The 16,832-nt window shown below is 35.8% G+C and overlaps 1 protein-coding gene across 1 annotated transcript in view; it reads right to left on the bottom strand.

The window, feature by feature from the left end:
• Positions 1 to 6,629: 6,629 nt before the first annotated feature.
• LOC126484254 (trichohyalin-like) overlaps positions 6,630 to 16,832 on the bottom strand; it is a 731,617-nt gene continuing 721,414 nt past the window's right edge. Inside the window, exon 20 of the mRNA XM_050107675.1 lies at positions 6,630 to 16,101. Coding sequence (XP_049963632.1) covers positions 16,048 to 16,101 — 54 coding nt within the window. The 3' untranslated portion in view covers positions 6,630 to 16,047. The remainder of the gene's footprint in view (positions 16,102 to 16,832) is intronic.

Raw genomic sequence — 16,832 nt, 5'->3', positions numbered from 1 at the left:
TTTCCTTCTAGCACAGAGTTAGTGATGATGAGAAACAATGTTTGGTGCCAAAAGTCTATTAAATTGTTTTCATTTCACTTAGTGATTTAGTAAATCATAATCTGTATAACAGTCTTAACAAATTTTTATTGCAAAAGGCAACTATCATTCATTAAGTACATGACATTACAACAGGTGCATTCCACATGGTCTGTAAGTATTTAGTACTTTTGACCACCTTTACAGAGAGATAGTGTGTGTGTGTGTGTGTGTGTGTGTGTGTGTGTGTGTGTGTGTGAGAGAGAGAGAGAGAGAGAGAGAGAGAGAGGATGATATGTACTTATTAAAAAAACGAGGGTAAATTCTGCTATAAGTGAATGAATGCCTTTCCTCATTTTTGTGCCTGCCATTCCCATTACTAGAGTATTAACCTTCATCATTTTCATTGACATACCGTGTAATACCTATATATCAAATCACAAACCTTACCTAGTTTGTAACTATCCACCTTTGTGTTATTTGTTCACTTTATGTTCAGTTCTGTGTCCTGCATCAAAATACAGAGATATAGTAAGCCTTTGGGTAATAATTGCCTTGTCTTAGGTTTTGCTGACCTTTGTGAGCAGACAGTGTGATGGCTCAGTGGTAGCCTTACTGCACTTATTTTAAATGTTTTCCTTTACACCCTAGTGGTTTGTCCGAGTATTCTTGTGTTTCCCTCTTCAGCTTTTCCTGATGGATATATTCACTATATGGCTCTCATGTCTGCTGCCATATCATGTTTTGTGTATCCCACAATGGCTCTTCAAGGCAACTGCTCAGAATCATCAAGAGGTGGCCATTTGTTACTGGTGTCAAGTAGCAACTCTCAATGTCCACATTGTGACAGTCCTGATGGAGTCCGCATTTGAAAGTAGTGCATTTTCTATTGAGTTGCTTGCTTGCCACTGATGATATCAGGTTCCTTGCTTGTTGCTGATGATATTGAACAGTTACCTTGAGGAAATATTATGGAATGTACAAAATGTGATGAAATGGCACACCTGAGAGACATGCAGTTTTAGGTTTGTTTACACAATATTATGAGAAGTAAAGTTGCTACTCGCCATATAGCAGAGATGCTGGGTTGTGGATAGGCACCACAAAAAGACTTTCTCAATTAAAGCTTTTGGCCACTGGCCTTCATCAGTAACAGACACACAAACGCACACTCACACATTCATGCAAATGCAACTCACACACTCGACTGCAGTCTCAGGCAACTGGAACCACACTGCCCACACACTGGCAATGTGCTTTCAGTTGCCTGAGACTACAGTTGTGTGTGTGAGGAGTTGCGTGTGTGTGTGTGTGTGTGTGTGTGTGTGTGTGTGTGTGTGTGTGAGAGAGAGAGAGAGAGAGAGAGAGAGAGAGAGAGAGAGCAAGCATTGTTGGTGAAGTGAAAGTCTTTTTGTTGTGCCCATCTGCAACTCAGCATCTCCACTATATGGTGAGTAGCAACTTTTTGTCTCATAATAGTGTGACATTCCATCCTGGTTTTTCCATTGTTTGTTTGTTCACACAAAATACATAAGCAGTCAATATCTCTGGAGCTCAGTTTTAAACTGATAGTTGATAGTTGTTCCAAACACATAGCAAAACAGATTTAACTTTATTCACTGACAGGTTTCCTTTGTAGTGTATCATGACTGTAACACAAGATTAGGATATTTCATCCAATATTCAGTACCTGGTCACAGTATGTTTATTGTTCCTACTATGTCCAAAGCACTTAGGAGTTATTCTCAGTTTTGAAATACTTCAATTCAGCTTTTTCACTTTATTTCTCCTTTAGTTTTCTTTCCAGCAATAAACAATATGAGACAGCTATTACTTTCAGGACAGCAGTGACAGATGAAATTTAAGGGAAAAATAATTGTGAATACGAATTTATGACATCTGTCTTCTGCTGTCTTTGAACATTTGCTGTATGCTTCAGTGAAAAACCTCTTTCATTTTCAGTCACACTTTAACATACAGATGGTGCAAAAGTAGCTTTATTGCTTATGCGGACAGCAAACATCCTATCACAGAAGGAAAGTAAGTATTTAAAATTCATATTCACAATTATTTTAGTGTTAAACTTCATCCTAGTTGTCATTCTCACAAAATTAACAACTGTCTCAATCTTGTGAATCCTTATGTGAAAAACTGAATCAAACAGAAGGTGAATACCTGAGATGAAATAATTGGAAATGGACTTGAACTACTAAATATGTCAGTTACAGAATGAATAATAAACATATTAACTGGAAACAATTTGTTGCTAAATACTGTAATAGAAAACAGCTGTCATGCAGCGGTAGAAATCATGTGAGAAATAAAAAGATGTTTTGTGATGTGAATGGTTCCAGCATTCCCAATGTAGAGGAAATTTTGGATATGATTTTGTTTGCTAATGAGTGACATCTTAATTTATCTAACTGTGTTAATTTACATAACATGCATGTAGGAATTCAGTAACCAGTCTGTTATTCACAAATAATATTTTCATGATTGAAAGGTTGATACCTCCTGAAATGTACAGTAGGCATGCATTTTGACCTATATTATTGAAGGAAAATGGCGAGTGAGCATGTATAGTTTCTAATCTGTGGGTTAGAACACACAATGCAGAGGGTTATTTCTAACAAGATGCTCCATCTAGATAAGAGTCGAGTGTCTTATTTGTTGTGTCACCATTCCCCCCCCCCCCCCTCTCTCTCTCTCTCTCTCTCTCTCTCTCTCTCTCTCTGCAAGCTATGTAATTTTCATGTTGTATCCTCGATATAAGGTCTGCCCCACCAGGACTTTTCTACCTAGTATACTGACAGGGTGTGTAAAGCATATTAATTCTCTTAAAGTGGAGCATCTGAAGCAAAATGCTAAAGAGATATTGCTGTGATACTTGTGCAATTGATGATACTTGTATCATAAGGAAAGTGTACTCGTCCAAATTGTGCTCTGGTATCTCATTTTTTGCATTGTTACATGTACTGTTAGGGACACTGGCATGGCCCCAGTGATGGATAGGGGAATGCCTGGCAGATATGCAGGGTAGGTGGGAAATAAAATATCATCTGCAGACCAAAATGACAACCAAAATCCATGCTACCTCTGACTTGGAGCAAGCGGCAGTATGGTCAGCGTCTCTTCACCAAGAGCTGCGGCTGTGACAATCCCTGCTTCTAACAAGCCTAGTGGGCAACCACTGGACACCATTGCTTACAAGCAACTGTGGCTCATGGAAGTAATAACAGCAACACTCCAGGTGGTAATCAATTCATCCTCCAAGAGACAGCAGCAAGGCATTCCGATTCTGGGGGATCCGGGCTTCTGTGAATACAGAGAAAATCAGAGTTCTCTGGCAACCTCCCACTCAAGACAACAACATACTTAGGGACTCTCAACATTAACACTCTCATACAGCCTGGAAAGCTGCAAAACCTAGTGGCAGACCTCGATAGACAGAACATTCTAATCCTTGCGCTCCTGGAGACTCGCATCACAGATGAAGACACCAAGGACTACAGCAAATACAGCATCTTCAAAAGCAAAACTAACAAGTGCATTGCTCCACTACTAGCGATGGCCTTCATGGTTCACAAGAGCATAGTCAAATCCATAAAAGAAGTTACACAAGTACACAACTGACTGATGGCTATGTGGGTTCTGTGCACTATCGAAAAGCACACACTTTTCAACACACACACCCCCAATAACCAGAGTAACAAGAAAGACCATAGGCCACCGAAAAATTCAGGTTGACCCCCAAGAAAGTGATGTCCAAAGTCCCCAGAGATGATGTCAAACTCTTCCTGCGTGACTTTATTGCACAGACTGACAGAGGAAAATAACACAGGAAAACCGACAGAAATTATCCAGTGCATAAATTTACTGAAGAATGCCACGTGACTCATAGAACTCTGCCAACAGAGCAACCTCAAGCTCATGTTGACATCCCTCAAAAAAGGCCACAGAAAGAAAAAAAAAAAAACCTGGCGCTGAGTTCCACATTGACCATGTGGCAATCTCACACCCAGTACAAAAAGAGATCCACAATATGCAGGTGTGCAACGGGGCCAACATCAACTCGAATTATTACCTCACATGTGCGAAAGTCAGATTCACCCCAAAGAGAAGTTTCAATAAGAAAACCCCTTTACCAAAATTTGACACAAAGAAGATCACAGAATCTGGACTGAAAGAAGCTTGGGAAAAAGAACATGTAAATTTCCACCGAAAAATCACAGAAAAAGCACAAGCCCTCATTTCTCTGGACAAGAACATCAAACAGCCTTGGTGGGACACCGATTGTGAGAATGCACTCATCACTAGGAAATTTGCATACCAGAAATATAATAGCAAAAGATCCTCAGAAAATTTACAGGCTTTCAATGAAACATGAAAAACAACTGCAAAAATTATCAGACAAGCCAAGAGAAAATTCATGAAGAAAAGTTGGGCTTCTGAAACTGCAACACAAGGGATTCCTACAGGATGCTTGCTGGGCAAATCTGAGGATACACACCACTGAACCTCTGCTTCAGAAAAAGTGATGGAAAATTGACACTGGCAAATAAGCATAACTGCAAAGTGCTGGCACAGTATTTCTCAGAACTTCTGGATTGCCCAGAACCCACAGAGATATTCCCAGAGGAAGAACCAACAGAGAAGCACACAGACTCACTACCCCCAACACTAGTGGAGGTCCACAGACACATCCTCAAACTCAAAAACAACAGAACATCTGGTGAAGAAAGTATAGTGGTCAAACTACGGAAAAACTTCAGACCAAACTCACTTAGAGAACTCTCACAGATTATCACAGACATGAGGACATCACAAAAGCTACCAGATGACTGGAAATGTGCACTGATTCATCCATTACATAACAAAGGCGACCGCACAGACATAAACAATTACAGGGGCGATTCCCTACTACAAGTCACACACAATATCCTTTCAGCATGCCCTCTCAAAAGGACACGGTACCAGCTGGAACACAAGATTGGGGAGTACCAGACGGGCTCCTGTGCAGAGCAAATCTTCAATCTGAAGACTACACTAAAAATCAGAACCCTCAGAAATATAACACTCATTTGCACTTTCGTTGACTTTAAGAAAGCATATGACTCTGTTGACTGCTAGTCATTATTCAACATCCTATACGAACAAGGTTTGGACAACAAGACACTGTGAATGATCAAACAGACACTGACAAACATGACATCAAAAGTGAAATTTATGGGGGAAATCTCTGAACTCTTTGAGATCAGGACAGGCATGCATCAGGGTGATGGTCTCTCACCACTCCTCTTCAACCTAGTGTTGGACAAAGCCATTAAGGAATGGGTGAATGAGCTGAAATTACAAGGATACTGGAAACCAGAGTGACCAGAACGACCCAAGGATGAACTGGAAGTTGGCTGTTAAGCCTTTGCAAATGACCTGGCACTACTTGCAGACAACGAAACCACAGCAATCAGACAGGTAGAAGTACTGAAAGAGTCCACAGAAAAGGTAGGGTTAGAGATCTACTTCCAAAAAACAGTTCTTCTGCATGAAATTCGACGTACTAAATTTAAACACAAAATATGGCAAAATCAACAGAGTAACACAAAATATGGCAAAATCAACAGAGTAACACATTTTAAATACCTAGGGGAAGTACTTGAACCAACAGGAAAGGAGAAAATCACCAGATCACTAGGTTACTGAAGATGAAGAGAGTGTTATACAAAACACATGGTATCTACAACAAAAAACGTCTGTCCACCTCCATCAAAATTAGTCACTGCAATACTGTAATCAAGCCTGAGGTGCCATACACCTGCGAGACACTGACGCTACACACCAAGGGCAATCTAGAGAAGATCCTCACGGAGGAAAGAAAAATTATGAGGAAAATTGTTGGACCAAAAATCACAGGTGAAGGATAGAGGCTTCACTCCAGAGACACCACAGAGAAGTTGTCCAACCTCGCAGCAGACATCAGAAAAAAGCAACTAAAATTTTACGGCCACATCAGCAGACTCCCACAGACCACACTCACCAAGAGAATACTCAGATACATACAGAGGCTCAAAACCACTACACCTTGGATAGCACAAGACAAAATTGATCAGGAAAAAGCACAGGTAGAGTCAGCTGACATCACAGACAAAAGCATCTACAGACACAAAATACACAAGTAGGAATAATATCAGAGGAGACAGCACACAAAGACCAAAGTGGACCAAAGAAAGGAAGAGGGCCTTTAGTGAATGAATGAAAGACTACTGGAAGAATAGGAAGAGCAAGTAGTCATAAATGCTTTGTGTTGTCTGATAACTACACACTTAAAGCTGTCATGCTTTCTCATTTCTGTGTAATCTGTATCTAGTGTAGCAATATATTTACTCAAGGCGACACTTTATTTCCTAGTTGTAGTGTTGCAATTTTATAATTAATGTTCTACTACATTTATTTGTACATGTACTATGTCTTCTGAGCTGAGTATTATAATGTGACTTGCAACATATTTTGAAGTGCTTGTTGTACTGTAAGGTTATAGTTACATTTTTTCACTCTTTTCACACATTATCTCAGACATCAGTTAGGTAAGGGAATTAAATAAAGAAAAGGTGAGATTAGAATTTCTCATTTTCCTTTCTTTGGAACACATTTTTACATTAGGTAACAATTTATACAGCTCCATAAGGATAAGAGTATATGGTCCTGGTCTATACCTTTGTTGGTAAACTCTTTCTAGCACAGAACATCACTCTTCAAGCCAAACTATAATTTGATCCTTTTTCAACAGATATAAGAATATAGTAAGATAAATTATCACATAATTAGTTACTTTGCATTAATAACAAGATATTATTAGCAAATTCTTCAAATCACTTCACAGCAATAAATTACACCAACTGCTTAACTGGTCTTAAACATCACTTTCCTTGTTTTCTCCATAAACAAGGAACAGAGAGATATGTAACAGTTTTAACAAAATTATAAGTGACAGGAACACTTGTGTAAAAGTGACTAATGTTACACCATGTAAGTAAGGAAATAAATTGTCCAAATAAATAAAACTTCACCAATTTAGAATTAATCACACGTTCAAATTGTTTTAAGGAAACTCTGAAACATGCAAAAATAGGAGAGGGGAAATTCATTTTCTTCATGATAAAAACTTTAACAAAATTATAGCTGCAGGTGCAGTGCACTGCTTACACTAAAAAATATTCTTAGATGAGAAAAAAAACAGTGACAGCAATACATTACACATTAAATTTTAGTTCAAAATTAAATATATACCCAGGTGAGGAGAAGAAACAGTGACAGCAATACTTTTTCCTTTGTGCACACTATAGTTTTTGGTGTAATGATAGTACAGCAAGCATGCTTTATAGACAAGTTGTACACAACCATTCATGGAAATAATAATCCAAATGAAATTATTATTTCAGTACCAGATACAATTTCAGTTACAAATGTTAACTTTCAGATAAGTTAAATGTTTGTTTCTGACATTCAGTTACAAGCATTATTATTATCATTTTAGCAATGGCCTTGCAGCTGACATCAGTGGAAATGCAACCATGGGAGTATAAAAAGAAAATGTTTTGTGAAGTGGCATGCCAAAGATTAGTTTAGAATTCCATCTTCAAAATGAATTCATGTCTGTTACAAAAATTCTAAAAGTGAAGTGTTTGGAATTTTTTTCAATAATATTTCCTTTTACTGAAAAAAATTGTGAGATTCCACCAGAAATAAGATTTGTGAGGGCTTGCAGTTTCTGAATCAGCTGATATTCTTGGTTGTCGAAATAAACATACCTTACCACAACTATTAAAGTGTCTTCATACACAAATAGACATTCAAGAGTAATTTGAAATAAGAAAGATATCATGCTATAAAGTGCTGTATACACTACCTATCAATGTGATCAGTTAAACAATGCAATTTCTAGAAAAGGCCTTTTGTCTGCTAAAGTTCATGTAGGTGGTCTGTGCTATGAAGTAACTTTAATATGTGCTAAGGGACAATCCAAATATGTGGAACATGAAACTTGGTCTAAAACTGAAAAATAAAAAACAATTATGAATATTATAGATGGAACACAGCCCAGTAAACTGCTGCAACAGAATTGCAATACAATATCTTCCTGGTATCATTTACAAGGATACTGTCAGAGAGCAACAAACAAACAGTGAAACACAGCAAGTATAACCAAATTTCTTTACAAGTGTCAATGCCTATGGCACCATAAAACTTATTATTCTAAACATACTTACTTAAAAATTCTACATAAGTGCTCTCATGGACAGTGACACAAGCAAAATTCACACATAAACAAGTTCGGTTATAACCAGAATTAAGAAGACAAGGTAACATGAAATCAGACAAGCAACAAATGGCAAAGAAGCTGCCACTGAAATAACTTTCCTGATATTCGTTAAGAGTGATCAACATGAACATGTAATAAGAATAGAGAACATAATATGGAGTTAAAAACAATCATACAAAGAACTTACAGAAAAACACCAATGCAACATGGGTGGGGGGGGGACAGAAACTATTAGTTGGAAATGGTTGAAAGAATTTCAACGAAATCTATCATGTACTTTCAAAAAGAGTGGATGGGAATTTTTGTACATCAGCTTAGTGTGATTCTTGAAAGAAACACTTGCAAGACAAATTGTGTATCTGTATGTGACACTTTTCTAATTAGCAAAAGGCACCTTTTGGGAGCAGTGATTCCCTGATCATGTTTCACAACTAAAGCAGACTGCAGTGGGTGCCACCAGACTCAGCCCTAACCTTTCACTCAGTATTATTCTTATACTGCCTGCCAACAGATGCTATTCTTACATATCTCAACTTCTAGAGTGCCATGTATAAGTGATAGCTGACAGGACAGTCAGGTACTGCATACAACTCAAAACTGTGAGCTATACAGTTAAATCCTATAAACACTGGGGGCAGACATCTTTTTAACAATGCAAGTCCTCATACACAGAAGTTTGGAAACCTCATACAGTGTGTATCATCACATTGCCAGAGATATTATCCAACATGTAACGCTGTAGCCACATAGAATGTTCCCCAGTTTGGGAAAATTAAGGTACACCAAGTTTTACGGAGGTTACAACAAGCTTACTGAACAAAGGTGACACACAGTCATCATATCGTTAGTGTAGTAGGCCTACTTCCATACTTCGTCAGTGCAGTACTGTCTGAGAATCCCAAAGTTATGAACAATATGGTTCCTGTAACTCATACCAGCAAAATGATAATGTTTTTAGAAAGAATTCAGCAGTAAATAGGACTGGAATGCTTTCTTATTATGCTGTTTCATGCTTTGCAAATGTAATAAATATTGCTGAGACTTTCAGACATGGTGTCAAATAAAATACTCAGTAATATTTCAATAATGAACATGCTTGTCTTTTTCAGGCAGTTTTGTCAGCTGATGAAGGCCTTGCAGTGCTCTTCTTCTGACAGTCAACATCCTTCACTGAACTAACAGAGTTTTTAACAACATCTCATCTGAGTCAACACCCAATCCAGCAACAAAAGGCAATTTCCATTTAACTGGCCTTGACCTTTGCTTTTGTGGTGCCCAGACCCCCTCTCAGATGAAAAGTCTAACTTCTTAACAAAGTATGATGCCTCCATAAGAAGAGTCATACTTATTCCTTCTGGTTGTAGCAGTTCTGACAGAAGTGAAAAAATTCATTATACATAAGTGACCACAAAGTATTCAGTTCAGAAAGAGAGACAAAGTTGAGTTGCAGATGAACTGAACTCAACCAAGCACTTATGGACAAGAATGAATGCTTTACTGGTGGGAACTTCAAATTCTCGTTTGGTAAGTTTGTACGGAATTCAAATCTCTTACTGTTGCAAACTGTAAAGAGCAAGTAACTCAGCAAAACATTCTAGTGAATTATCTGTACCAACACAAAAAGTAGCTGCTTAAGTACTGAGAGAAGAGATACCTTTGGCATGTAAAGACTGAATGATCATATACCAATTAAGAACACTCCCAAACTGCTGTGTAGAAGTCACTACCAAGAGGAGTACAAAATGCCATTTTATTTCTTTTTCCATTGACGCACTTTGTTTCTGAAAGGCATTGGCTGAGTTAGCTGAGGTTCATCAAATAATTTTATATGTTTACCCTGCCACTTTTTTTATCTTTAGACAAGGGCAGAACATGATAAAACCATTCAGTTCAAGGAAAGCAATATAATACCTATGGAAGCAAGCTACTGGCTGATGTTCATGAACTAAACTATCTGAGCAACAGGGTTAAGTAGAAAAAAGTATTAAATAATAAGAACATGGAAGTTGCATGCCATCAAACAAGGAGAAAATACTTGTCCAGATTGGAGGACCAATTCTTAAATGATGTATTCTGTGGAAGCAGCTTGAACTACAATATGACATCTATCTTGCAAATTCGTACATGATCTTCAGTATCTGTTCATTTACAGTTGGACCGAAAAGATATTTTATATCCAAACTGCACAGAGATACAAACACAGAGAATGGTTTCCTCACTTATCACCTTTGAAGTGCTGATCCACATAAAAATTTGTCCAGCGCAATAGAAATCTCCAAAATGAATTACTATGTCAGGCTGGTTCTCATAATTGTAATGTTTTATTACTTGTTTCAACTTGCTCTGTATGATAGGGACTCCAAAGTAAAAATAGGTAAATAACAAAAACATCCATAATGTTTTGTGTATTGGTGATAGCTGTCATTTTAGACCCACTGGAAGTCTCCCAGCACCATTTTCATTTTTGAGGAACACAGTGAGAAGATGCATGAATAATTTTGAATTGAGTAAGAAGCACATTGTACTGCATATTAGAAGGCATTAACATGCTGAATCCTAAGATGTAATCTGGAATTAGTTGACAATGTGCATTTACGGAAGAGAATTTTTTCACTGTAACTCATGCCACAGCCTGTTAGTGTTCATCCAGGAACTAAAGAAATATATTTAAATCCAGCAATGTGCTTGAAAACTAGTGAAAAACTCTTCAGTTTATAATACTTCTTTTCAGAAAAAGCTTCAGTCACAAAGATTTTGTATGCAGATAGTGGAGATACACAGAAGTAGGGAATAGTTTACCCACAAATGATAACTGAAGTACTAATACAAACAAAAAGGATTCAGTTTAAATAAAAGTCTTCATAAAGAATTATCATGTCACTCTGGTTTTTGTAACTGTAGTATTTTATTACTCATTTCAACTTACTGTGCATTATATGGGCTCCAAATACACAAACTGATCCACATGTTTTACTTACACTCTGTGATGTACAACAATTTCAGTCGCTAGTTCATAAGAACTTTGAGGGAGACAGAAACAATAAATTGTATCTTAGGATGCCAATACAGTAACTCAGTTGTTATTTAAAACTTCGGGGGAATGTTAAGGTGAAATGTATTTACAACCATACGTTACAATGGTAATCAAATTTGTAAAAAATGTGACAGAGCTTGCTTAGGTAATACTCCCTGACCTAGATGAACACACAGGAAACTATAGAGTAAACAAGATTCAGAAGCCTGCTATGTAAAAGGAATCTTATGCCATTTATTAGATACTTCAGTAAACCTACTGACAATCAGTGCAATTTTAGGTTACTGAACCCATTTGATAAAGCTGTTGCGGGTGACAGCTTTCACTCATGACTGCCATTGTAGGATTCTGTAATAGTTTAAGAAATGCCAATGAGTGAGTGAAAGAATTATGGAATTGGAATAAATACTCAGCCTAAATATTTGTCTACTGGAAGTGATTAAGCTTCATTAGTTATTTTTAAGTTATACAACTACTGGCTGTTTAATGCAAATAAATTTTACAGTATTCATTGTTTATTGGAATAGTGTCAACACGTGTGCATGGATACATCACTATCATGTAGCATGCTCATAAAACAATCTTGAAAAATTAGTAATAAAAATTTCAGAAAGGTCTCTCACATATTCTGAGCTCTGGCAAAGTCTTAAGCATTGTTTACACTGATAAACAGTTGCTAAGAATCCTCTTGATATTAAACTCTTTTTTTGAAGTATAAGAATGTCCCTCTTCTTTTTAAATCAATTGCTTATCAAATGCATGGCTGGCAGAAAATTCTGATGATAACATGCAAAACAGCCTGCTATGCTGTTGTCATATTTTTATCCAGTAATGTAAATGTATATTCAAATGGTAAACAGTTCCATTTACCATCTGCAAGAGTAAGGTAAAAGTTTCTCCTTTATTTTTATGAAACAAAGTCCTTGACTAATATTATGTCAATGTAAATTTGTTTTTAATTTCATGATATCTTGTTTCTAAAGGCTTTGAATGCTTTGAAATATGCTGCAATATCTATTATGTATGTTATGATTTCTGTACCTTTACTGAATAACTTTCTTTATTCTCACTGTTCCAAAAAGAAAAGTAAGAGAACTTCAATTACACACCATACCTACAAAATGAGAGCAGGAGACCTTGGAATAGAAAAAGTATTCAGATTTTGACCACTTGTAGTTAATTTTCTCACACAATGGATGTAGTGCTGTACAACCACCTAGCAACTGCTTGCTGTGCTAGAGACAGAAACTATTAAATCACTTGAAGTTATCCATTTAAAGAGATAAACAATGTTCACATTTGTTGGAAATTATGTACATGGATCTTTCTAATCATAGCATAACTAAAAAAAAAAGTCCTTTTGTAAAAGCTGGCCTGCTGTTTTAGGTATGCTGTATGCTACACGTACCATTTTCTTAAAATGCTGAGATGTTAGAAGAGTGTGCACAGAGAGCTGAAATGTTTAATTTCAACTCTGTCACTGTTTATGATAACCAACAATGATTTTGAATTTGTACTATGGTTTACTTGAAAGAAAACTTATAGAAGATTTAGACAATGGACTGGATGAAATGCATCAAAAAAGAAATCATAGAAGCTACTGAACAACTTTACATCTGATGTTCCTTTTACACACCATTTACATTATTATTCTTATTGATATTTGGTGTTGTGAGCTTTTAACAGCCACAGAAATTAATTTAAACTCTACATACACATACATTTTACATTTTCCACATTAAAGAGTCAATTTGTATTTACACAACTGAAAATGGCATTCAACCATGGACTTCATTTGTAAACCCACTCGGATTTGTGCTTTACAACTTTAAAATATTTTAAGATTACATGGAAGATGAAATCATTTGTAGAAAACTATTTCTTGAAATGAGTTTGTTGCATATTAATTCTTTACAAAAAATATTATACTGTTATTAAATTGAAAATCAAATACAATTAGCCATTAGGCTCTAGATACTACTACACATGGAATAGTGCAGTCTTTGGAACATTAAAACATTGCAACTTATTCCTCAGATATTATCATCAGTTTACTGAAACAGTAATTAAAATTTTGTAACAATATTTTCTTAAAAGGCTGACGACAGAGAAACAGTTTTCTTAAAATGAAACAGAATGTAACAAATGGAAGATATGATTAAAAACAGCAATGAAGCTGTTAAATTTTTGAAATCAAATTTAAAGAATCTCATTCATTACAGTATCACATATTTACCTGTTTAAGCAATTGTCCTTGAACACACATTTCATAAACAACACAAGGTCATATGGAATTAAAAGATATTTTCACACAAACCATTTCCTGAATATACACTCCACAACCTTGGCAGCTCCATCATCCTACAACATTAATACTGGTACAACCATCAAATAAGTAGTGTAGTACATATGAATATAGTTATATTTATATAATGGCACAGGTAATGGCAGTATAGCTTTGACAATCTTGCCTCTCCAACTCCTACTGATTTCCAAACAAGCCAACAACAATTCTTTTGCATCGAGCATATATGAATATGTTACAAATGGATGGTCAGCTATAGAGATACAAATTAATGTTTATCTAGGGACCAAAGCTTAATTTTGACTGTTTTGTGATGTATTCTTTAGTTACATGTCAGGATAGCCTGTACGAACAAGTAGTATTCTGCATGGTTGTGACATTAAAGTGTTTCTTCTATAGATTAAAATGAATTTTACCATCTATGAATATTTAATACCACTGAATGTCAAGACTCCCAAAATTTAAGCTTTTCACATATTTTAAAAGATATTCCCTTGTTTTTATCAGAGTTTTTACATTTATATAAATACATGTTCAAACCTCTTAGTTATCTTTTACATGACCTTGAAACTCACATGGCTACATGGAAGGTTAGAGAAGTACATACTTCAAATGTTCAAAAAGCACTATACAGGAAGAGAATAGGTTGCAATGAAATAAATTTTTGCATTTTGGAGTTCAGTACTGATAGAGTTGCTTAAACTCTGGGAATCCACCCAGACGGATGTATTTAATTCTCTAAAGAAATAATCCATACTTTACTTGCCAAAAGCATATTCCTCTAAACATTATAGGCAGCTTTTGATTAGTTTCAGCAAGTACTGGAACATCTTGTTAACAACAGATCCGTACATTTCTCTGCTGATCAAAGCACGAACACAGTTCATTCTTTCCTTGACCACTAACATTTTTATACCTTATGCACCTTCATTTACAAGAAATAGTGCCACATTACATACAACAGATTTTCTTTAAAGTCAGTCAACGTCATATAGTAATATGTACAAAGAATGACTTTTATTCAATCCATAAATGACTGCAGTGTTCCCATAGTGACATTTGTTGTGTAGTGACACTAACCAAATTTCTTTATTTCACAAATACTTTGGTGTTTATAAATAATATCGACATCGGCCTTATCATATGGGAAAATGCAATCAAATATGGCCAGTATTTATTCTATAACAGTAATCATGCCACTGCATATTCAATTTTTATACAGTCAACTATTATCAACAAAAAATATTTTTGAACACTTTTTGTTCTGTTGGAAAAATTATATCTATTATCTGTCATTATACATTTAATCAATGTGGCTACAGCACACAATATGTTGGAAATATTTAGTAATAAAATTGTGCAATTTGACATTCCTTCTAAAATTAATTTCACTCAGATATTAAAAGAAAAACTGAGAGAGCAATGACTTAATTCACAAAATCTCATGCACTAGAAAATTTCCTGTTTTATTTCATTGAATGATATCTAACATTGTGTAACAGTTCTACTGAAATACAGAACTACTATGAAATCTACATAAATGTTGAAAATCAAAACAGAGCACACACATTGTTATTTTGAAAAAGAAATGAAAATAGTCTACCCGAGAAAAGAAGGCATTTTGAAGTGAAAGTCATTTAAAAAAAACACATTAATATGACTTTCTCTTGTGTTTTTATTCTTCCAAATCACTACCCAGCTTGTGCTTTCTTAAAGCACTCTCCACCATAGGAAGACATGGTTCAGTGAGTTGCTTTATTTATTGTCAACACCTCCCCACATTTCACATTTCCTTTCCTTTTTCACAGTACAGTAACAAGGCTAAAAAATATTGTAGACACTGCTTTCTGCATTTAAGTGGCATGCGTGTATTATTGCTATAATAAGCAGGAGATGTCAGAAACTCATTTTTTCTTCACACGTCATTTTCTCACTCACAGCACAAATAGTCATTTTGCAAAGTAGTTAGTTGTCATTTCACACACACTTCACTCACATGTTTGTATCAAAATGTTACGGCGGTTGTAAAATACACACATACCGTGTGCTAGCAATGTCTTTAGAGTGAATATCACCATTTCAACAACTGTGATGCACTTAATTCAACCTGTCAGCTGAAGGCCAGACTCCCATAGTTTGTGGGCCATTAATGGCAGTGCATTTATAGACAGGGAGGAACTTATTGTGCAAAATAAGTGCAGCACATTTTATTATGAAATCTTCATGTTCATATCTTGATTTGGGCACAAAATTGTTTCAGAAGATACGCACAGACATCCTGCATATGGAAATGTTCAGGTATAAGGGATGCACAGCACCTTTTTGAAACTACTTCTTCTTTGCTTGTGAAGATCGATGATAACCAAAAACATTTCACATACCTAAGGTAGAATCTGGGCTCAAGGGTTCCAAACTGTCTTGATCAATCTATAAAAGGAGAAAAAATTGTATACTATAACAATGACATGTTTTTCTGGTTGTAAATTTAATGTAAACATAATCATTACAAATTGGAAATTAAAGTATTGCAAGCTATAGCTATCCAAATAATATCTCTAAGCTTTCAGTGTGAAAATGGAAAACCTTGGCTGAAATGTAAACAACAGCAAGAGAAAAGACAGCCACTGCATTTTTAAGAGAGAGGAGAGAGTTTAGATTAGATTAGTTTTACTTTCATTCCAATTGATGCATTGCGAGGAGGTCCTCCAGGATGTAAAACATGTCATAAAAACAATAATGCATGACAAATATTTACAACTAACAAAATAAGTTAATGTACCTTCCACAGGTCCCAAGTGAATATAAAATAAAATAAAAAATTAATTTACAAGGTAATAAACATACAATGGAACTACTACAATACTTACTTACAATGAACACATTACTGCACTAAAATGGTACAGAAGTTAGATCGTACTTTACACACACACACACACACACACGTACATACAAATTCAGGTGATTCTAGTGAGAAATTCATCAATGGAGTAGAAGTTGGCCACCAATAAATCATTTAGGCTTCTCTTAAACTGAATTTCATTGGTTTTTAAGCTTTTTATGGCTGCTGGCAAGTTATTGATAATGTGTATTCCTGAAAAATGCACACGTTTTTGCGCAAGAGTACGCATTATTCAGGAACACACATTTTCAATAACTTG

Source organism: Schistocerca serialis, chromosome 6, assembly GCF_023864345.2.
Source record: "Schistocerca serialis cubense isolate TAMUIC-IGC-003099 chromosome 6, iqSchSeri2.2, whole genome shotgun sequence".
Classification (NCBI taxonomy): Eukaryota; Metazoa; Arthropoda; class Insecta; order Orthoptera; family Acrididae; genus Schistocerca; species Schistocerca serialis.
Note: the sequence above shows the minus strand (reverse complement) of the source record. Positions and strands in the feature narration are given on the sequence as shown.